The sequence below is a fragment of the Passer montanus genome, unplaced genomic scaffold (assembly GCF_014805655.1).
Source record: "Passer montanus isolate IOZ18808 unplaced genomic scaffold, ASM1480565v1 scaffold46, whole genome shotgun sequence".
NCBI classification, from domain to species: domain Eukaryota; kingdom Metazoa; phylum Chordata; class Aves; order Passeriformes; family Passeridae; genus Passer; species Passer montanus.
In genome coordinates, this window is record NW_024369485.1 from 6701422 (window position 1) to 6725240 (window position 23819).

Sequence of the window (23819 nt, forward strand, 5' to 3'; positions counted from 1 at the left end):
CAAGGAAAATCAAGGCTCCTTCTCAAGTCCATTGCAACTTTTTCTCACTCCAAGTCTCTGACAGGGCTTTGAAAAACTCTTTTTGGAAATTATTATTAGACAGTTGCAAAAGAACTAAAATACATTAATCTGAATAAGGAATTAGCTCCCACTGAAGGAACTGGAATTAAATGCCATCCTCATCCAAAATAGATTGCCAGATATTGGCAGTTTATTGCAGCAGGGAGACAGAGATTTTGCAGAGTGCTCAGAAGACAAATGCTGAAATTCCATCATCTGGAAGTGCTTTACCATCTGATTACTCTTTGGCTTACACTACCAGAACTTTTCCCTAAATATTTGCTTGAAATCCAAAGGTGGCTAGATACCACAAGGTCCCACCATCTGCAACATTTTTGTTTTAGAATTAAAAGTCCAATCCTTCCTGTTCTGCCAGAACCAAAACCTTTCCAAATAGACTACACTAATATAAAATTGAAAAATCACTTTGCACAGCAGGTGATTTTGAAAAACCTTTTTTGTTTTTTAACATATATGACATTACAATAATTGTAAAATGTATATTTTTTGAGAAAAGCTTTGATGTATTGTAAGGAAACATCTGAAATAAGTTAAAAAGATGTTTGTTAATACTAATATTATTTACAGAGAATTTCTGCATTTCTCCAGATGTGTTTATACACAGTAATTAAATATTAAACTCAGTTTATATCTTGAGCTCATTCTTAACAGCAGCACTACATTAATGTATACTCTAGGAACACACATAACCTAACTTCAAGCATTTTATGAAGTACATAAACTAAGCTTTGGGGCATTGTAGGCTTTAGGAGGACTAAAATACCTAAGAATGAGATTCAGTCCATGTAAGATAAAAATTGCCCTCCAGAGGTGCCCTGTTTTCCTGTAGCAGCCAGCGAAGTAGTCCTGACATTCCCACAGTAGTCCTGACATTCCCAACCTGGTGCCTTGGTCAGGCAGCCTGGCTCAGGACCTCAGAGCCTCAATTGTGGCTTCTCATGCTTTGTTCTGGCTGAAGAGGCACATCCAAATCAGAAATTCTCCTTGAGGATAATAGGCATTGTGTATCCAGAGTAAGGACAAATACTCAGCTGTGAAATACAGCCTCCTTCAGGTGTGGCACAGCTGATATCACCACCAGACTGGGGGGTCTGAGCAGAGAAAATTAAAGAAACCTTCTGCCAGATGGCAACAAGGAGGGCATGAGGGGATTAAATCTTTTTTTTTTTTCCATTTTTTTGGGTTTTTTTTTTCTTTCTCCTCCTGTTCACTTTGCATAAACCTGAATTATTTTTCCAATCCATTTCACTACACACCACATGAGCAGCTGCTCCCAAGCTTGGCAGGGAGGAGATGCAAGCTTAGGACAGAGAGGAAAGGGACCTCTCCTTTGGCAGCAACACCAGTTCACACTGAGAAATACAGCTACTAAAGAAAGTCCAGCACCAGAATGGGAAGATTTGGAGCTTGGGCAGCTTCTCCAGCTGTGTGTTTGCACAGCACCTTGCACAGCAGGGTCCTGGGCCCTGCCAGAACCTCACTGGTGACCAATGATTACGGTCTGAACCGAGACCTCAGCATCTGCTGCACTTTCTTTGTGTCATCCCAGCACAGAGGCTGCATTGAGATAATTTTCCAGGCATGCAGACCTTGTTCAGTGGCACCCCCTGCAGTCTCTAGGTGAAGGGTTTGGGATGATGTAAAATTTCCTGATTGTCTCACACTGTTGTTTAACACTGGCATATCACTGCAATGTGCCCTGTGCCGAGATGGTGCAGGTAACCCTCTCCCACAGAGTGTGACTGAGAAAATACAGAAATCCAACCCTCCTAGTGCCCGTGAACTTCCAGTGGAAGAGCTCTGCAGTGATCAGAGGCAATGGGAAGCCCAAAGTGGAGAATCATAGAATTATTTAGATTGGAAAGAACATCAAGTCCAACAATTAACCCAACACTGCCAAGTCCACCACTAAACCGTGTCCCCAGACACCACACCTACATGTTTTTGAACAATTCCACATTGATGCCATGGCATGATGTGGCATTCCATGCCATGATGCCAAGGGCTTTACTTTTTTAACTGGGTTAAGAATTAAGGAAGACGTGTTAGAGGATTGCACATGACACCACCTTCATCTCCATGGGCTACTAAGAATACCATTTTACCATGAAGGGTACACATGACAAGGTGATCTTGAGACAGAATTTACAAATACAAAAGCTACCTGCTGATGTTCAAATGTGGGTGTCAAAAATCTCTATGAATGTACTGAATTCAAAAGTACCCTGGGTGGGAGTTAGCAGAACCCCAGATTTAGTTAGATTTTTATGCATAAACACAGGCCTACTTAAATGCCTCATTCCCACTCCCCCTTCCCAGATCCTTGTCCTGCACAATGAAAAAAAATAAAAAAGAATAAAAAAGGAAAGCATCTGAAAGTAGACATTTTTTTGGCTCTCTCCAGCTAACAAATGGCCAAACTCATTAAAACCCAGTGTGTGCTGGAGAGAAGGGAGGGATGCTTCACGGTAGAGAAATTGCTGCACAATGCCAAATTTGAGAATAATAAAAAAAGAGGGGAAACTGATTAATTATCTCTTAGAAAAGAGGAATTTTCAGCTAAAATTATTAAGTGTCCTCAGCTGTATCTGCTTTGTGCAGTGACTTGTTATATCTTACTGAGAGATATTGTGAGAGTAGAAGTCCCTGCTAGGACTTGGATAAGAGCACAGCAGCATCTTGTATTCAAAGGCTGGTTTTAGCTAATCCAGTTACCTGTAAATTAACCTCAAAACCATTCTAGCCTCAAAATCTTGCCACGTCACACTTGGCTCTGTCTGATTCTCAGTTACTTCTTTTCTTCCTGCCTTTGATAGAACATTTTTGCAGTGTTTTAGTACTTTGGCTGCTGGTCCCTGGAGAAAAGAGGATGAGCAGAGACAGATAAAATTAAAGAGATGTTTGCCAACATAAAACATAATTTAAAAAGAAAAAAGCACCCTTTTCTATGTCATTATTGAAACTTCAGATTGTAAAAGCTTAAATGATTCCTGTGGATCTGCTTTACTGCTCACTTTTTATTCTCTGCTGTTTGTTTCTTAACATTTCCTTTAAATGAAGTAATAAAACCAGGCAAATCCAATCCCTTTCACTTTCTGGCAGGTTTCCTTCCTATTTCTTCTGTGTATTGGACTTCAAGTGGTGTAAGGAAAGCAATTAGAAGAGGCACACAGTGGGATGCTCACAAAGCAAGAGGGCCCACAAATATGTCAGTGAAAATCTGTATCCTCTCTTTAGAATCTCCTGTTAGGGACAGTCACTGGATCCCATTCTCATCCCCCCAAATCTCTTTAGCTTGGGTTTATGGAGTATGGGATGAAGTTTTTCATGCTGTTTTACACTTTTGTTTTTGCTGATATGGAAAGAAAACAAGAAAGAAGGCTTTCTGGTGTATTCTGCTGTCTTTTTTAATTTAGTAGTTAGGATCTTGTTTAATCTATATCTCCACGGACCTCAAGAAATCTTAAGATTAAATATTCCCAAGAGATAGAAAGAATCTTGGTCAAATGTTGTCCTGTTTACTCCATTTGGAGAAATGTGAGACCCTCCTGAGATAACAAAACTGTTGAATTTCAGTGGGGTACAAAGATAGCTTTAATTCATTCATTCCCTTACTTTTTGTTGCTAATATAATTCAAATCACTGCATATTTATGAGAAGAATTTATCTATTAAAAAAATTGACCAGTTCTATTCTTCCTCCTCCTTCCTTTTTTTTTTTTTTGTTGAAAAGCTGGAAAATCAACAATAGTCTGAGACTCCCAAAGGCATTTTCTATCTGTGTCATGAAAGACGCTGTCTTGGTGCACCATAATTTAGAAATGGACAGAGAGTGAAAATTGGGCTAGATAGACCACTGGTCTGCACTGAAAAAACACTTATTTTTTAACACTTTTGCAATTTTCATCCTTTCCTTTGAACATTTTTAATATTACACTTAAGCTGTGGAGGAAATTAGAATTAATATAGAGCATTCATTGATTAAAAGTATTCATGATATAGATTCATAGAGACTGCCAAACATGACAGACAGTAAATGCATTCTTCAAACACATTTCTGCATAAGTCAGTGAGAGTGTTTAACTGTATTTATCCAAATATTGGTGTTTTATGCAATTCCCTCGAGGCACTGCTGTCAATGACTCATTCATGTGCTTCTCCTTGGTACAAAAAAATTCTTTTGGGATGAAGAGTAGCTGTGGCAAGACCCCAGAGACAAGAACCTTTTTCTGTTTTTAATTGTACTTGGGCAGTTTTCATGGCTTAGCAACTGGCAGAGGCTTAAATATTTTCTCAGTTTGCATAGGTGGAGAGTCACCAGGCAATGCAGAAGCTTGGATTTCCCCCCACCTGGTGTCTCCTTGCAAAATTTCTGATCTGCACTGGCTACTTTTACCATCATCTTTCATCCTGGAGATTTAAGGGCCAGATGCAGCCATACCTTTGCTCTGTGATTCCTCCACTGGCAGGGACAGGCTGTGAAAAGTAGAGGCTGGTCCCACGGTTCTGCCTTGAGGGCTTGTGGTCCTGGGCAGGGCAGAGCACAAACTCCAAGGTCAGTGGATGGTGAGGGGGCAGCAGGAGCTCTGTGCCTGCTGGAAACAAGAGGACAGTCATGTTTGAATACCTGACCTGGTAGATTTACACACCCAGGGTAACTTATGACTTCAGAGGTCCTGCTGACACAGATCTCCTGTGAAAGGTGAACTTGTGTCACCTACAAGCCTTCCTGAGTCACCTACCTTCCTCCTGGGTGAGCCATCCCAGGGTCCCCAGGCTGCTGGGCATCCAAAGAGAGCTGTGCCCTTCACCCCTACACCCATCTTGTGGGACTGGGGTGCTGACACCAGCTCACCTGCCTGACCAGTCTCTGCCAAAGCTGTCTCACTGCTGTGCCTGTGTCCTGCTCCTCATGCAGGGCAGAGAAGAAAAAGGGAGCGAGATCAGCTGTAGCCCAAAATTATCCCCCAGTGCTTGCAGTTCTCTTTGTGCTGTCTGTGACCCCCCCATCTCCCAGCACCCTTCCCACCTAAGGAGATGAATGATCACAGCCCACGTGGGTATTGCTCATCAGCTTCAAGGACACCACTGTGTCCTTGGGTGCACGGGTGCTGTTCAGGACAGCTGGGGACAAAGCTCTGCCGGGCAATTAATCTATTCCTCTTTTCCAAAAGGATCTGGGATGGGATCTGAGATGGACTGAATGGGAATCTAACCTTGTGGGTGAAGGGATCAGTTGAGCAACAAAGAGCTTGAAGATAGGAAAAAGAATGAAGGGGGGTTGCAAAGGATGTAAAGATGAAATACAGCCCGGGAAGGAAGTGGAGTGAAGCTGGTACAAGAGGAAGAGAGCTTATCTTGTATTTTCTTCCCAGAGGGATGTGCAAGGGAAGCAGAAGGTGAAGTTAGAACCTTTTTTCCTTCCCTTCTGTCCTTCCCTTGCCTTGAGAGACGCCCATTGAGGGTGATGGGACACAGGGACAACTTGTCCAAAGAGATGGTGGATGCCCCATCCTTGGAAACATTCACACCTGGATTAGACGTGGTTGAGCAACCTGACATAGATGAAGATGTTCCTGCTTATTGCAGGGGATTGGCCCAGGTGACCTTCAAAGGTCCCTTCAAACCCTGACCACACTGTGATTCTCAGAAAACCTGACAGGGTGACACTGAAGGAACAAGGTGAGGAGTACCACTCAGAAACAGCCTGAAACTCTTTCCAAAGAGAAAAGCTCTCTAATGGCAGTCATACTTTGCTATTGCACACTTATGAATTCTTCCATAATTTGATTTACTTCTAGGGATATTTCTCTTATTCTCTGTTATTAATACTACAATATATTACTCTTAAAACATTTTTCATCTGTTCTTGCTTCTTTTATCAAAAACTAGAAGCTCAAAGCTGTTAAGGGTAGGGTTACAGGCCCAGAGTCATCAAAAAGAGGTGCCAGATGGTTTTAGCTCCCTTTTGGGTGCTCTCTCTTTCACTTAAAAATCACCCTAGAAGTCCATGATTTCCCTGGAAGGGGCTGAAGGGCTGTGGGTTGGTTAACCAGCAGAACATGTCTGTGAAGGGGCCGGCATGAGCCATGTCTGCCATTGTCATTACAAGGCAGGTCAGGCAGTTTTTAGCATGATAAAATCTGGGGTCAAGTCTCCAGTAAGCTCATGCCTCTGCTTTAAGGGGAGAGAGACAGGCAACTGCAGAGAACAAATCTGCTTCTGACCTGTACCTCAGGACAGAGCAGATCATCCTTTAGATGTGCCTGACTCTTCACAATGACTATAAACCAAATTTGCTTGGCCAGCTGGTGAGCTGAGCCTCATCATTGCTGGGTAGCCAGAAATAAATGAATTCTTCTTCATTGCAGCAGAGAGTAAGACAATTATTTCCTGGATAACATCTCGTGGCCACTTTCATACGTTTTTGCTGTGTGAACAGACCCCTTGACCATGGCTCTGTCCCTGCTCCCAGACAGACAAGATGCAGCTCCACCTCAAATGTGCTGCTCTCAGTGTTCACCTGCTCTGGATGCTCCCTCCATCCTTCATCCATACAGAACAGCTGCACAGCAAACAGTGCAGGAGCACCTACACGGCTGCAAGGGCAGGAAAACTGCTACATAAAAATGTGGCGAAATGCTGACATGAATCAGCACTACGTGTTTTGCTCTGGAAAGGAATGCTGCAAGAATTTTTGGTAATGAGTGGCTGTGTAACAGGGATCAACTGGTACAAGACGCCCATGCATAACTGTACTACTGTACTAGGGACAGGGACAGAAAAATCTGTTTGATTGAAGAGAAAAAAACCTTCCTCCAAAGTTTTACAGTGAGGCTGAAAGGAACATGAGCAGCCCAATATGTTAAACCCTAAATGAAAGGGAATTTAAATTTTTTATTACTTTTTTTATCTTGAAAACTGACAGCTGGCTGAAAAGCACCTTGCTTCATCCTAACTTCTGTGGTTTTTAGCATAATACTTTCTGTGACCTACAGTAGAGTAGGAATGTCCTTATCAGAGGGAGAAACAACTGCATTGATTTCATTAGGATGTTTATCACACAATGTATTTCAGCAGACATTCCTGGTTGCCCTCTGTCAAACAGTTTAAGATTTTAAGACAAAATAGCATGCAAGCAGGATGGTATGCTTTATCCTAACATTTCTATAATGTAGCTTGGTAATGATCTATCACTCCAGCTGATGAGAGGAAGCAGTTAAAGAAAAATAAAAATAAAGATAAGTTTGCTGGCTAAGGTCCTGAAGGTGTACTTGAATGAGAGTGATCAAGCAGTAGGGAACAAGGGCTCCTTTCCTCATTGCCAGAGATCTGAAAAGAGTTTTAAAACCCTCACCAGCCCAACCTCTGCTAAGCAAGGTGCTAAGGAGGTAGAAGCCATGCCCTCTCAAAAATAGCTCAAACCCTCCCTTTTTCCTGTGAGAGGAAAGCCAGAGGAGGCTGATACCATTTGGAGCAGAGATGAATGACAGAATAATTTGTGTTCAAAAAGACCTCTAACATCACCAAGGCCAACCACTGAGTTGTCGCTGCTAGGCCCACCACTAAACCCCGTCCCTCAGGGGTTTTGGAGTGTCAGTCCCCACAGCTGGCCCTCCCTGCCATTCTCTGTACTGACTACAGCCTTTCTTTCTAACTTTAGAGGGATTTTGGACAAAGAAAACCCCCAGCAGAGGGCAAGGCCCTGCCCAGGGCTGGTGCTGCAGTGACCACACAGAACCCCCAGGTGGGAGCTGGGCCTGCAGCAGCTGCCCTGAAATTATTAAGGAAACAAAAAAAAAAAAAAAGGCCACAGGTAATTTTAGTAGTGAGGGAGTATTTCTAGTGTCCCTCTGGGCTGCGTGCTGAGAGGATCTGTGCCTACCACTATTATCACTAGCAGAAGATATTTAGCTCAGTAGGAGCAGCTGGTTTCCTTTAGCCTGAGAGGCCCTCAGCTCTGGAGCAAGTCAACTTCCCATGCCACTTCTTAGGAAATTAAGGGTCCAAGCATCCTTTATGGATAAGTTTCCACCCTGAAACATAGTAGAGGTTTATTCTGTACCCATTCCTTCACAATTAGTGAATCTTACTGCTGAACAAACAAGGAGTTTGGATTTTCAACCATAATCAAGGTCAGGTCTGCATCGACACAGGTGGCAAAGTCCATCATGCTGGGGGGAAAGGAAGGTGAAGCTGTTCATGCCTGTCATCTTAGTTCTCATTCTCCTCCCTTTCAGACCCTAAATATATCAAATGGCTTTGAGGCAACTAGAAAAAGAGAAGGGAGAACACAAAAAACAATTTAATAATGTCCATTGAAGCAAAGAATTTTGCTTGCCCCCTGTTTTAGATGAAATATCACATGCCCCAGCAGGTGATCTATATTTCATTGCATCTTTAAAGATGCTCAGGTCTGGAGAGAATTACCTGCCATCAGAATCTGGAAGAATAGACACTGCTAAGAACTTCATCAGATATTTTTTTTAAAAATTAAAAAAGAAAAGAAAAGAGAAAGACACATAGACACAGCCTGAGAATTTGAAACAAGATTGCAACCATGCAAATGACCTTGCTAAAGCCAATTAACATCTTCTGTTGTAGATCCTCTTGAGATACATGGGTATAAAATAATGTACAACCAATAACTATTATTATTACCCATTTTGGGGGGTTTCTTTTTCTGTAGATAGTATCAAAGAGTAGCAGCAGATGTAGGTAAAAAGTGTAAGGGGTCAGTCTGTAGTCTGAAACATCAAAACATGTTATGAAAAAAACAGCAGCATATACCAGAAAGGATGCATTAATTATCAGCAGAAAACACTTTTTTTTCCATTAAGAACTGTGTGGAATCTTATTCAAAACCTGTCTGGCTCTTCAGGCATTACTTACATAAGTCATTGTGGCACATTTTGTTTCACAGACCTTAGGCTTAGTTCAGGAGTTTAGCCCTTCATGCCTTGTTCTTTCACTCAGTTGGTCCTGGAGGACAACAGAGAACTTGGGGCAGTGAATAACTCCTCTGAAGCTCCCATGAGACTCCAAGAACAGGTAGGTCCCTGTCTTGGACTCTGGGAGGTGCTGAAAATCTTGTTAGCATCACTGAGTCTCTATTTTCCTACACATCAGTTGTCATTCATATAATGGGGTGAACAGAAAACTGTTGTCCCCCATATTTCTTCTGCTTTCCTCTCTAAGATTGTAACCACTGCAGAGAAGCTGTAATTGCCCCAACCCTGGACCTGTTCAAGGACAAGTTGGACAGGGTCTGTAGCAATCTGGACTAGTGGAGGATGTCCCTGGCCATGGCAAGGGGCTTGGAAAGAGATGATTTTTAAGGTCCCTTCCAATCCAAGCTGTTCTATGATTCTGTTATTCTCCAAGAGCTGCATCAGAGAAAAGCCCCATTTTCCCAAGTGCTGTGGTGCCATGTTCATGTTTAACTGCAGCAAAGACAAAACCCTTGCTTAGATAGGAAACAGTTTGCCTCCAGAAAGAAGGGAACAGACATTATGATTCTGTTATTCTCCAAGAGCTGTATCAGAGAAAAACCCCATTTCCCCAAGTGCTGTGGTGCGACATTCATGTTTAACTGCAGCAAAGACAAAACCCTTGCTTAGATAGGAAACAGTTTGCCTCCAGAAAGAAGGGAACAGACAAAATGTCCTCACAGCAATCCAGCGCCTGTGATTTCCTCGATTCCATCTGAAAGCTTACTCTCTATTTTGCTGACATATGAGCTGGGTGCCCTATTGTACATCAGTGTAAAAAATAGCTGTTATCTGCTGTTTCACAGGAGATACAGCAGAACATGACTTATTTGTGCCTGCTCTGCTGCCTCCTTTGAAATGTTGCCGTCGCTCGCTGCACCCTTCGCAGGGGAAGGCAGATGGTCATCACAAAGTTTCCCATAACCTTGCCGTGCCTGCTGCATAGTGAATCAATGAAACCTGAATTACAGTGCTCTGCCTGGGCTGGGAGCTGTGCTGCTACAGAATCCTGCAGCGCCTGCAAGCCTCTGAATGTCAGCCTTGCCCAGACACTGGAGGAAATGGGAAATTTCTCTCCAAAATTTCAAAGCGGTGCCAAGTGGGGATTTTTAGCTGCAAAGTTGCATCCAGTGTGAGCCAGGACTGCATTGCTCAAGCCTTAATTGCCAGCTTAGAAATGCACTTTTTGTGGGTGTTTGAGTGTTAGGTGTGACCTTTCCTTAGAGAGAGTAGGAATAAAATATCCAAACAGGATTCAAGCATGAAATGCTGGGGGTGAATATTTTTTGGAGTCTGAACAGCAGCAGCTGCCCCTCTGTTCTAACTGTCTCTGCTTATGTGACATTTGCAATGAGGCTCCAGGTGATTTGGGAAGCTGGCACTACACTGCAGTTCACCTTTTGTGTCAGCTCATGCCAGGATACCCTTGCCAGAAGCCGCTATTTTGGTGGGAAAAAACAACTGGGAATAAGGGAAAAAATGAACTTCTGAAAAGCACTTTGTCACGTTCCCTGGGCTGTGACAGGCAAAGCTGGGAACAGCGTGAGCTCCTGCCATGAAAGTAGGCATAGGGAGAAATTTCTCAGTGGGAGGATTACCTCCTTTACATACCTGATTGAAGGCAAGGTGAGTACATAAAACATTTTAAACAGATTCCCAATTTCTGACATTTATTTGCTCTATGAGTCAACATGCTGGAAGACATCTAAATTTTATAAAGCCTCATTTTGCTGATTTTTCCTTAGGATGGGGATCATTGCTTTGAGCAGGTCTGGCACTTTCAGATAATGACCTGCATGCAGCACAGGTGCTTCTACAAATGGGTAATGCTGGATGCAGTACATGTTAAAGTGAATCCTCCAAATGGTTTTGGCCTTTTGCAGATGACTGCTTCCATGTGTGCATGTGAAGGGCAGAGCCTCTCCCAAATTCAAGCTTTCAGCCCATTCCAGCAGTGTGCCTAGGCAAAGGATTTTGTCTCATATGAGATAGCACTGCTGCAAGGTAGTTTAGACATCAATGCCTTGATAATTTTATGTTTTCATTAAATACAAGAGGAATAAATCTGAAAACTTATAATTTATGTTGAGGAGAAAGCAAAACATTATTTGGTGTGCAAAAGACAATCCCTGGATTTATAATTTTTGATCAAAGAGATTACTTGTGCTGGGACAATTTTATCATTGAGTCTGATTCCTCAGTTTGCAACTGGATTCCATCTTCTAAACCAGCACAGGCTTCCCCTGACTTAGAAGGGGCACATACAAATATCCTGCAACCAGTGGCTACAGAGAGAGGACCTTTCTTACAGGACCTTTCTTATTAAATCCTTCCAACAATAAAAGAAAAAACAAAACAAAACAAATAATTGAGCCAGATAACTTTACAGAAAACAAAGGCCTGGTCTTTATAACAGACAAAGGCTGAGTGGACTTGTGTCCTTTACTGATTGTCACAGAGTTTGATATGTCCTAGCATTTACTGAAATAAGTGAGACCAGAGTAAGGTTTATACTCTTGAAATGTATTAAAAAACCAATTCCTGGTTAAATTTAAGTTCAAGATAGATTTTTTTTTTCTGTGCCAATGATATAAATCCATGAAATCTCAAATTAACCATTCAAAACATCTGACTTTAATTATCTTTTTCTAGAGACAGAATAGCTATTAAACTTTGTGAATCTGTCTGTATCCTGAGGAATCAGTATTAATTTTCCGTACATTTCCAACTTCTAAAAATCATTTCCAATGTGTCAAGAAATCACAAATCATCCAGAAATTATTCTTCATCTCAAACTTTTTGTAGTAATTGGAGATTTGTCATTGTCCATCAGTTAAATGAGGAAGGTCATCCTCTCCCATTGGGTGAGGAGCTTGCGTGCAATATTTTGGTCCTCGGTATCTGGGAATCCCTGAGACTGCAATGAATATCTGAGCACTCACTGAACTGCAGCACAGAAATGCAAATGAGCCTATAATGAGTAAGACAGAGTTGTGGCAGGGAGCAGGGACAGATCCCAAAGCCCAGGGGGGTGAATGGCAAGGCTCCTGTTGAGTGCAGTGATGTCTGAGCAGAGCTCTTGGCATGTCTGTGAGAGGAGACAGAGTTTATCTCTGCATCACATCACAAGCACAATAACCACACGCTCATCTTTTCTGCTTTCTCTCCCAGGATGGAAGGAGCAGTTTCATTGGCCACCAGCTTGGAGGGGTAATGGAAGTGCCAAACAGCAAGGACCAGAGAGTCAAATCAGCCAGAGCCATCCAAATCACTTACTACCTCCAAACGTATGGCTCTGTCACCCAGGACCTCATTGGGGAGAAGTGGGAGAGCGAATTCTGTAAACTGATGCACAAGATGCAGCTGGATCACCAGGATCTGCAGCTCTACTCATTAGCATCCTTTAGCCTCTGGAAGGACTTCCACCAGACCAGTCTCTTGGCCAGGGGCAAGATTTTGGTGAGCCTGATGCTGATTCTCCTGACTGCTACCGTCTCAAGCTCCATGAAGGACTGCCTGCGTAGCAAACCTTTCCTGGGACTCCTGGGAGTGCTCACTATCTGTATTTCCAGTGTCACTGCGGCAGGGATATTTTTCATTACTGATGGAAAATATAATTCTACTCTGTTGGGAATCCCTTTCTTCGCTATGGGTAATTATTTATCTTCATAATAATAGGATTAACATAGTTTAATGACAGAATTGTAAATTACATCCTGGGTTATAAAGTGCAGATTTTACTTTGAGTGAAAGTCTAAGTCATTTTCATCTTTCTAAATTGATCTGTGCCTTGCCAAAAAAAAAAAAAAAAAAAAAAATTGAAACAAAACAAAGCAGTAGCAACAATAAAAAGCAAATTACATTCTTGGAATCTCAGCCAGCATGAGAGAGGGGCAGTTCTATTGATCTCTGTTACAGAATGAAGGAGAAATTGTTATTGAAAACTAGTCAGCTCAGCAGACAAAATGGATATATGTTGACCCAACTTTGATGGGAGGCCAGGCAAATGAGTAAGTTAAACAGGAGGGTACCAAGGAAGGGCAGATTTTAACATCCTTCCCAAGAAGGTCTTTTATTCGAGCTCTGCCTGAAGGGCAGAGTGGGTGAGGTTAGTGTAAGAATAAGATTGATGGACTTTATCTCAGAGAGGAGATTACAGTTGTGGTGCTTGCCAGGCTGTGAGCACAGGGGCCTGTCAGGATCCATGGCGCATAATCCCTTGGTTTGTGAAATCCCAGATCAGCTGCACAGATTTCCTCTGCATGGCACCCAGACAGGGGAAGGTGTGAAAGAAGAACAAATGTAATACCCAGCTCTTTAGGCAGAAGAATTCCTTTCAATCAGCTGCTTTCTGATACTGTTTGGTTCCAAGCACTTCCAGTGCATCCATATGGTTGATGAGTTTGCTGAGAAGTTGCATTGGAAAGGCAGAGGGAAAGGTGCCCAGCTCAGCCATGAGGGCAGCATTTTTTGGTGCCCTCACATCCAAGTTTGTCAAAGTTTTGCCATGCCATGAGTCTGAACCCCAATGACAACTCTATGCAAAATCTCAGTGGTGGCAGCCCAGAACTAAACGTTTTCATTCTCGATTTCAGACAGCAGAGAATCTTCCCTGTGGCCAGAGCTCTGCATTTTAACAGCTAATTTCTTAAGTGCCATTCATGATTCTAGTCCTCAAACCAAGTACTGTGTTATGGTAAGAATCAACTAAATATGCAAAGTCACAACCCAGAGTCAAGGTTTGAAAAAAGGTCCTATATTTTCCTTAAAACCTCAATCTCCCTAAAGACCATATTTTGTTATCTTCCCCTAAGAAAACTCCTGGGGGTATATGCATCCCCAATCCCAACTTCCTATTTAATCTAGCCCCTAATAATGCATATGTGTCACTAAACAAAAGGGCAGAGCTGTGGCCTCATCAGTCCTGCTCTCAGAATCTCTGGAGGGATTCTGAGGTGGGAAGGAGTGGAATGGAGGGATTGGTCAAGATTCCAGAAGGGAAAGAGAGGAGTGGTTCAAAGACCCCAAGTAATTGTAATTTTGGTTCAGCCTCATTAATAGTGATAAACAAGGCTGTGCTAAAGCCTCTAATTCAGTCATCTGCACTGTGGTGATGGCTCCTGACATGACTGCCCTGTGCCAGTTCTTCAGATGTTGTGCGTGGCTCTGTGGTGCCAGAGGAGTTGATAGAAAGAAAGTGCTGAGATGGGGAAAGAGAAGGAAGCCAGCAGAGAACGTGCCAGGTTGTGAGGAATTGATCCTGACCTGTGGGAGGGGGGTGGGTTTAGGAAACAAAGAATGGAGGAAGGGATGAAGTGAAGGCAGGGGTCATGCTTGTTATCAGATTTTGGCATCATTTTCTTTGTGTGTCAGGAGGTGCATATCAAAGGAGGAACCAAAAGGCACTGCCTTGCTTATGCAGCAAGTTGAAGTAATGGTGAAAAAACCCTAAAGTGATGAAAAGCACCTTCCTTAAATTGTGTATTCCTCTGCCAGTGTCTCTTTTCAGATGGCTGGAGGGATGGGTAGCACATGCTCTTTGCTTGACAGGTCTCAGACTTGTCACTCCCAAAGGAGCTCCTCAATTTAAACCCTCTCTGCAGCCCCAGGGTGAGACACAGGTCAGAGTTTCTGAAAGCCTCAGTTTCCCACCTCGGTAGTCCATGAGTTTGTTTGCTGTCTTAGGAAAAGCAGCATTTATAACTTTCTGTTGTGTTTTGCTCTGTCATTCTTGTCACAGCCACTGCCAAGAGCAAAAGGAAAAGAAAAAACAACCTTTCTTGAAGTGAGATGTTTGCAAGGATTGTTTCTATAATATTATATCGAATGCAATTCAGGTTGAAAAAGAAAGCATTTATGTAACTTCTTCAGAAATTTCATTCAGGAGTCTCAGACTGAATTGAAAATATCATTACAGAACAGCTTGCAATGCTTGGGAACTGCTGCTTATAAATATTAGACAACACTTTTACAGTTTACTGGAGGAAAAGACAGGCAGAATGTCTTACCAAATTCTAACTGGGTTACAAAGTACCATGTGCCTTTAGTCCCTTAAGGGACACTGTCACCTAATGAGACCTTGCTCTGCCCAGAATACACCCAGGACCTCACTCACCTGGGCCTTACTGGGCAGGGTTTTCTGCTGTCCTGGCTGTCAGGGACTGATCTGACAGCCCAGAGCAGAAACAGTGCAGACCCCAAGACTGTTGATTCTGTGGGTCAATAAACAACCCTGGCCCACGCTGTACCAGTGTCCCTCGCTGCTGGCACAGCAGAAAGCAAACAGCACCTCAAATGGTAATTGAGTGAATATAGAACAAAAGGTGTGCAAGGTGGGGTTTCCCTGAACTGCAAATGCCAGATTTGCAAGTCAAACTTTCAAAGTCAAGTTACTTAGATTAAAAAAAAAATAAAACCAGGCAATAACAGTGACAAAGACCCTGCAAGTACAATGCAGAGTACACAGGCAGCATTAATTCTGGCAGCTCCCAACTTTGGAACACTTCAACCTGACATTTGCAAACCAGCCATTTAAAGTACATTTGTTTGGTCAAAAATATGCAGTTTCTTCTAGCATTCGCTTTTCAAAGGATTAATTTTAATGGAAATTTTGTGATATTCTGGGCTTGTCCTTTTTCCTACAAGGGTGGCAGGATGTTGCCATCTGAATAAGCCTGGATGTCTAGACCCACAGTTCCTCTATTAATGCAGAGTTTCTGTAGGTTTCATTAGGTGAAGAAGCTCATAGAAAAGTGGAATGTTTAATATTTTTCTAAATTTAGACTGAATGTCCTCCACCATAATTATTTACTGTAGTCCTGCTGTGAGGGAATGGTCTGCTGGGATAAAGAACATTTCAGCTCTAGTGGGGGAAGAGTGTTAGCTCAGATTGGCTTTTCTTTATCCTTGAAGGTGAAAAATTTCAATCTTAAGTTAGGCATGAGGACAGTGGTGGAAAATCCTGTTTTCTCTGACTCCCTCTTCCCAACCATAGTTTCCTCAGACAGCTGCGTTGGAAGTTTTCTCAGTACAGTGTCTCCCACAACTTTTGTGCAGTCATTCAGGAGAAACTCTTCAGGAAATTCTCCTGCAGATAATTCGCTGGCTGCCAGGATCTCCTGCAAACAGGAGCAAGGGAGGCTGATTTTTAGCTGTTCATACCCCAGATAAATGAGTAAATGTTGTGAGTTAATGTAAAGGTGCTCCTTTAGTTTCAGAGCTTCCTTGTTTATTAGCTGAATTGAGTCTAAATGGTTTGTCTTTTTTTTCAGTCAGAATTTAATAACCTGCTTGTGAAATCAGAATATAAGACTGATCTACCTTGCATTTCTCTTCTGGGACAAATAAAACTTGCAGTTTCTTCTACAAATTTAACATCAGCAGAACTGTCATGTCTGTGTTTCAGACACAGATAGAGGGTCACATAATTAAGTTTCAGATTTGTTCTAGCTCTGGTTAGATGTTCACATCTGCCTTTTGTGTTTAGAGTCATATGCAATTTCAAAAGGGTGTTATGTACGTGACATAATTATGGTTTCCCATGCCTAATCATCACTAATTAATATAACCAGAAGGTTAACTACATAATTGAGATATTATTGCTCCCATGATCTGCTTTTTAATGCACAGGAACCAGACTGATATCATCAGGGAGATAATGATTTAACTCAGCTAAGGTCCCAACTATGTATTTTTAAATGCAGGTGTACCAATTACATCATTTTACATTGCAATTATTTTTGGCCAGTCCATGAAGTACTTCATTATATAGATTAGTGGAAATCTTATGACAAAAAAACCCACCTACAATATAATTATAGTGTAATTATGCTTTTTGTACTGTAAAATGTACGTGTTTCTTAGAAGGCTGAATCCACAGTGGATGTGAGAAATATTTCCTGTAATTTGTAAGGCCGGACAATGAAGTCCGTAAGATATTTGTGGGAGCAGCTGTTTGTGACTGACACTTTAGGGAACATTAATCTCACTGAGTGCCCTACCACACACTGCAGAATTGCTGCCACTCCTGCCAGTAACCACACTGCTGGTAGAGATGTGGTAAAGAGATACAAAAGCTTTAAGAACCAATGGGCTGCCCGTATCCAGCAGTAGCCCCATGCCTGTTTTATGAGCTCAAGATGGATGGCAGAGATTGTACTTTCAGTGCAGAATTCTGTTAAAATTTCCCATTATTCCTTCCCCAGAGTTGTTAAAATTGAAGGAGGAATCAAGGCAACAGCAGACAAGACTCGAGGCAGTTATTAGCATTTCAGATAGAAGCCATCTAACCTTTTTCAGATGGCAGTTGTTGAAATAATGACTGGTGATCATCTTTCAGTAAATTTGAGATGTCACAGTATTATATTAGCAGCAGAGTCATGGAAAATTGCAGAAAAAAAGTCCTAGTTCAGATGAGAAATTATTTTTTTCAAACCTCAGAAGACAAATGTGAGAGCCAAAGTACAGGCTGTCACTAGTTTACCTGAACATGAAGTATCACTGTATTCTAACCTTTGCTTCAAGCAATGGACTTTCTGATTACAAATGTGACAGAAACATTTCAAGAGTGACTCAGACTATGGGTTTGTCATTTTGATGCAGCAGTAAAGCAAATCCCATATGAATCTCATGTTGCACCATTACCTCCTATCTGGATGAGGAGCAAAAGAACAGCCCCTCCTGACATAAATCCCCACCCCTCCATGCCTGAAAAATTCAGTGAATCTGCTGTTTTGATCTTACAGTAGTTCATTTCTCCACTCATTCAGCAGATCTTTAAGGACTTGGAAGCACCTTGTCCTTAATCATGAAGTTTCTTTTATTGACTTTTACAGAAGAAAATGGGAATAACAAACAAAAACAAAACCAAACAAAAAAATAGTTGACAGGGAAAAAATTGCAAAATTTAAAAAATTTTAAGATTACCTATTTGAATGGGCATCTAACACAAATAATTCACATGAATGGGTTTAGAAATTCTCCATATTTGTATATTTGTAAAGCTGATTTCCCCATAGCATGGTATATTTCCTGACAAGTCTATTTCCTGTTGCAGTTGGTGGGATTTTTTCATTTCTATAGGAAAGGAATTTCACGCAAGAACAATCTTTCCTGCAATATGAGTCAAAGACTAAAGCCTTTCTGGGATAATCTGCTGCACTTTCACCATGCAGCCTTGTCCTGCAACTATGTCCTGAAGTGGTGATGGTCAGGGAGACTGGAACTGTCCTCTCCTCAAATACATGAGGAGAGATTATCTCTGAGCCAGTCCTTTGGACCTTCTCACACCCAGCAGAAAGAATGCACCAGGCAGCCCAGGCAGCCTCAGTTCCAGCAGCAGGGTTTGTAGCACACAGTCCAGTTGTCCCAAATGTTCCCCCCTTAATCTCAATTTCCTTTGCAAGCAATAGAAAGAAATGGGAAAGTCCAGAGCTGTTAGGAAAATTGCTTAGTAGATGTTTGGGACGAGCTGTGTTAATCTCTAGGAAGTTTCATCCATCTCTGAAAAAGGGTGACTTCTTATGCTTTTGCACCTGCGGTTTTCTGGTTTTCGGGTGTAAAATAGGCTCATTCCTAGACTGGGTTATTTAAGGTTCTTCATTGGATGCACTTTTTCTGTGTGCTGATCTCATTTAGGTTGGACATTTGGTTTGGACACAAGAAAAAATTTCTTCATAGAAAGGTTGATCAAATATTAGAACAGGCTGCACAAGGAGGTGGTAGAGTCACCATCCTGGAAGTGTTTAAGGAATAATGGGATGAAGCACTCAGGTCTACTCAACATGGTGGTGTTGAGTCACGGCTGGACCCAGTCTCAGAGGTCTTTTCCAACCTAATTGACTCTGTGATTCTGTGATTCTGTTATATACATAAGTTCTAAGACATAGACACATGGATGCATATACAGCAGATATGCACAGACTGCCCTGGATGAGGCACTCAGGTGGTGTTGAGTCACAGTCTGGACCCAATAATCCCAGAGGTCTTTTCCAACCTAATTGACTCTGTGATTCTGTGATTCTGTTATATACATAAGTTCTAAGACATAGACACATGGATGCATATACAGCAGATATGCACAGACTGCCTTGAATCCCTCAGAGGTGGAATTCTAGCCCTTCTTTTCCTGTAGAGAGTCTTCAGAAGGTCTCTTATCAACCCAAATGTCATCCTTCAGGGATGGTGGGGCTGCAGAGCTGCAGGTCAGTGGTTCTGAGGCTCAGCACAGGTTGAAGCATTCACTGTGGACCACAGCCCAAGCACAGACCATTACTGCCAGATCTGTAATGACAGAGCAAATACAAAACACATTTTCTGTGTTTGTTGCTTAAGAAAAGGCAGGTAAAGTCTGGCTTTCTGGCTTCTTCTGTCTCTAGATGGAACTCAAGAGAAGTATCCAAAAAATGTTGTCTGCTATTGTTGTTAATATTATTAAAACATCTTCCTCAGCTCTCCACCTGCAGCTAACAGGATGGTAGCTGTCATTTGAACTGCTTCTAGTTTGCTGCAAGTGTTTCTAAAATCTTCTGTAAAAAGTGAATTGGTAAAAGAAGAGACCATGATTTAAGCTAAAAAAGTCAAGGTCTGAAAAGAATTATTTTGCACTTCAAATATATGATTACTACTCAATCAATACATCAATTCAGTTCTGATAGAAAAAGATATTTCCTCTTCAGATGCTTCACACATTTGTCTGAACAGTTCTTGCTTTCATTTTTCTACCTTTTCATGGCAAGGCTTATTCCTGAGACTGGGTTATTTAAAGGTTTTTATTGGATGCAGATTTTCTGTGTGTTGATCTCATTAAAGCAGGAGTTTTATTCCTTGTGCTTAGTATGTATCGATGCACATCACATTTACCTTTGGCTAATTTGGGCTGGAAAAGAGCTGCCTTGTGGCAAAAACTATTTAGCTCCATGTATATCATCCTTAATAGAGCACTGACAAATCCAGCCTTGAATAGCACCAATAGCAATTCCAAGCCTCGACAGCTTGTTCCAGGGCTCAAAAAACCATACCTTTATAAAGGTATTTCTTAAGATTTCCACTGCTGCAGTTTGCACCTATAAACTCCAGGGTCTGTCTGGATGAACTGTGGAGTGTAATTTTTCACAGTAACTATGTATATGCAAATACTTTTATGATATTTTATATGTAGAGCTGTGCTTATTTCAATTTGGATATAATTTCCTGCCAGATCTTTTTCTCACTGATATTTTACTATTAATTCACACTTTCCTGTGAGCTCCATACAATAGGAAGATTGATGATGGTTTCTGGTCTCTGCAGGAGATTTGCAGGAAAGAGCAGATGTGGGGTAGTGTTCTTTGGTGTGTTGTAGAAATATTCAGCCTTGCTCTGCTGCTTCTTTTGATCTGGGAAGGAAAGGTGGGCTCTGTTACTCAAGGCAGCACAGAGTGAATGTTGTAGGCTCCATCAAGCAGGCTGTCTGCTTGCCTTAGATACCGTGATCCTCTGCAGGGAAATCCAAAATTGTGCCTCTGGGTTTTGAGCAAAAACTAAAGCCAGCAAATGCATTTGTTTTTCTGCTGTAATACATTTTGTGTGCAAATCATCCCTGGAATTCACTGTTGTGAGATATGGTTGTAGCTCAAAATTCAGTGTGATGAAGACAAGTTTAGATTTTTACACATCTAGCTAAAACTTCTTCATTATTTTGAATAACAGTGCAACATTAAACCATAACCATAAGGAAGACACATAAAAATTAATGACCATGCTAAAAACCTGGTTCAAAAATTGGTACAAAGAAATTTCACTTGTGAAGAAATTTTCCCATAGCTGCCTTCTTTTAGCCCGATGATTTTCCCCTGAAGAGTTTGAAAAAGGATACTCAATACAGCACCTGCCAAATGTCCTAAATCAATATTTATCTGCTATATTCATCTGCAATGTTAAAAACTTTGCACAGAATCAAAGGCTTAAGGAGTCTATTGCAAATACCAAACGAACTAAAAAGACTTTATTCAGTATTGTATCATTTATATGTCCTTTGTGCAGCCACTAGCTATTTCAACTTTTAATAATTCAGTTTTATCTTTCCATTCCTGATCCTTTTTCACTCCGTTTCCTTCCCATGAAGTGACTTCTCCTCTCTGGTGGGATAATTGCCTGTAGTCACATCCAGCATGCAGGACCCACACTGGCTCAGGGTTCACTGCTCCGTGAGCTGCAACAAATGACAACAGCAGCCCATGTTATTCATGCCACATCATGTGCCTGTGTTCCTGGCCTTCAGGAAGAGGTATTGCCAGGTATAACAGCTGAATTTTCATGTGTTAGTCCTGCTGGATGTGTGCAAACAGGTCATGTTTCATCCACACTCATCTGATGGTGAGATAAGGAAGGAGATGCTATTTTGGATGCCCAAAGTGGCAGGGAGAGCTGCAGCAGCTGAAGATGCAGGCACAGGGCTGAATGGGGTGAAAAGCTCAGGCCTTTGCAGCTGTGGATCACCAAAAATGCTCTTTGGTTTTTGTTCTGCAAGAGAGAGCACACTGTCCTCACTGTCTTGGCTGGTTTTCAGTGAGGATAATTACATTTGTCGCTTCCTCCAATTCCTGCTGCTGTGCAGGTCAGATGCAGTGCTGGTGAGCACTGCCTGGCTCCAAGCACTGTGCAGGTGCTGCTCTGGGAGGCAGATGCTGGTTTTTACCCAGACATGGCTGAATTTCATTGGTGAATGCAATGGCCACGTGGCTCAGCAGTCTCTAAAATCATTCTCAGTTCCCTGAGAACACATAACTGTGCCTCAGCATGTTGTCCTTGCATTTTCCTGCAGTCATCCCTGGCATTTCAGCACTAGGAAATTTTTTGCTCATACTCTGTATTCCTAAAGACCAAGGAAGAAAAGCATTCCTCTACAACCTGGTATGACACTTAGACCTGCCCTACACACATATCCCAGTCTATATTCAAACGAAAATTTTCCCTGGAAATGTTAAATATCATAGCTTTTCCTAGTGTTATGAACTCCATTGCTGTTGATATCCTGCTTTTAAAGAAAATTATTGTGCTAGCATTGCCATGAAACCATTCAGTATTACAGCATTTTGCAAACTTTGCAGAAACTGAGAAACCACAGGCACAACCTACTAGAGGGAGCACCTGTACTGTTTTATAAATGGGGACCTAGTGGCAGATTAATGCACCTTGTGATGCCCTAGAGGGTGAAAAATTCTGTATTTCCTTAAGTTTCTAGCTGATATTTTTGCTGTTACTCTTGAGAAATTATTATCCTGCAGGGAAGACATAGTGTGGCAAGAAGCTGAGGGTGGGGAGGTGCCCTGCATACTGAGTGCAGAGCAATGAAACCTTCTGTCCTTCTATCATAACTGGAAACTGTTTAACACAAAGATCTCTGTTAATGCAATTAAAACCTTCTAAAACTAGTCTGGGAGACTTGGGAACAAAAAGCCTGTTTGTGCTTAGAGTAGATATCACTGGAAAAGGAAGCTGTGCAAAAAGCAAAACCCAAACTCATCTAAAGCACAATCTTCTTATGGGAGCAGCTGAAAGAGAAGGCTTCAAATGAGAGATGCTGGCTGCTGAATTGAAAGCATTACCAGAAAATGCCATGTTAGAGCTATACAAAAGCTGAGTATTTTGGAAAACAACCCACCAGTGCCAACATCCCACCCATCACACTCCCAGTCAATTTCAAGATGCCAATTTTTAGAGTGGTAGCTGCTGGGCTCACCTCATCTTCTACTGCAAAATTAGAATCATAGAATCACAGAATGGCTTGGATTGGAAGGAATCTTAAGCATTATCCCCTTCAAATTCCTCTGCCATGGACAGGGACATGTTCCCCTAAACCAGGCTGCTCAAGCCCTGTCCAACCCAGCCTTAACACTTGCAGGGATGGGGCATCTCCAGCTTCATTGGGCAACCTGTTCCAGGCCCTCACCACCCTCACAGGGAAGAATTTCTTTCTACCATCTAAGCTAACCCCACCCTCTTCCAGTGTAAAGCCATTCCCCCTTGTCCTGCATGCCCTTGTCAAAGTCCCTCTCTGAGCTTTATTTGGACTTGCCATGTCTCTCCCATCAGAGCTGAGAAACAGCAAGAACTTTATCGAGCAGTTAGGCTACTTTTAAATGAATAACCTTGGTAGGATATTGAAGCAGGGCAAGCTTTAATAATCATAGATGGAGATGTTCTTAGGTTATGCTTTCTTAGGTTATTTGGAGTCAGACAACGCAGTTAATGAAGCAAGTTTCAAAAGATCTCTCTTACATGGATTTTGACCTGTAATATACTGATTCTTTCCCTGAAGGGAAAGTAATAGAATCCCTTTATGGACTATTAAAAAAAAAAAAAGGTGTAGAAATTTATCATGATTTTAAAATTGGTCAGGAAGTTTTAAAGTAATTGGTGGTCAAGGATGGACAAACAAGACCAAATGCATAAACTGGGCAAAACAAGGCAAGAATGTCAATCAATAGATTTAATATTTTTAAAAGTAAAAAACTGTATATGTGATACAGTTTTATAGCAATGAAATTTATAACCACTTGGGAATTTTGTTCACAAGCTGAAAAAGACACTTGTCAGCTCTTAAATTTCTAGAACATTGTCAGTGATCCAGGAGATCTTTTCTTGTCTTTTGTGACCTCCTCTACCTGACCCTATCACATTGGCATTCCACTTCCCTAGGACCTGCCACTGTATTGCCAAATGCATAGCAAATAATGCGTTCCTTGGGAAATTTTATATTTCAGTTATT

General features: G+C 41.7%; 1 protein-coding gene across 2 annotated transcripts in view; it reads left to right on the top strand.

The window, feature by feature from the left end:
* The window catches only part of PTCHD4 (patched domain containing 4), an 82542-nt gene that overhangs the window by 13099 nt on the left and 45624 nt on the right, over window positions 1-23819 (top strand). For both annotated transcript variants that reach the window (XM_039721604.1, XM_039721605.1), the window contains exon 2: window positions 12242-12722. In XM_039721604.1, coding sequence (XP_039577538.1) covers window positions 12242-12722 — 481 coding nt within the window. The remainder of the gene's footprint in view (window positions 1-12241; window positions 12723-23819) is intronic.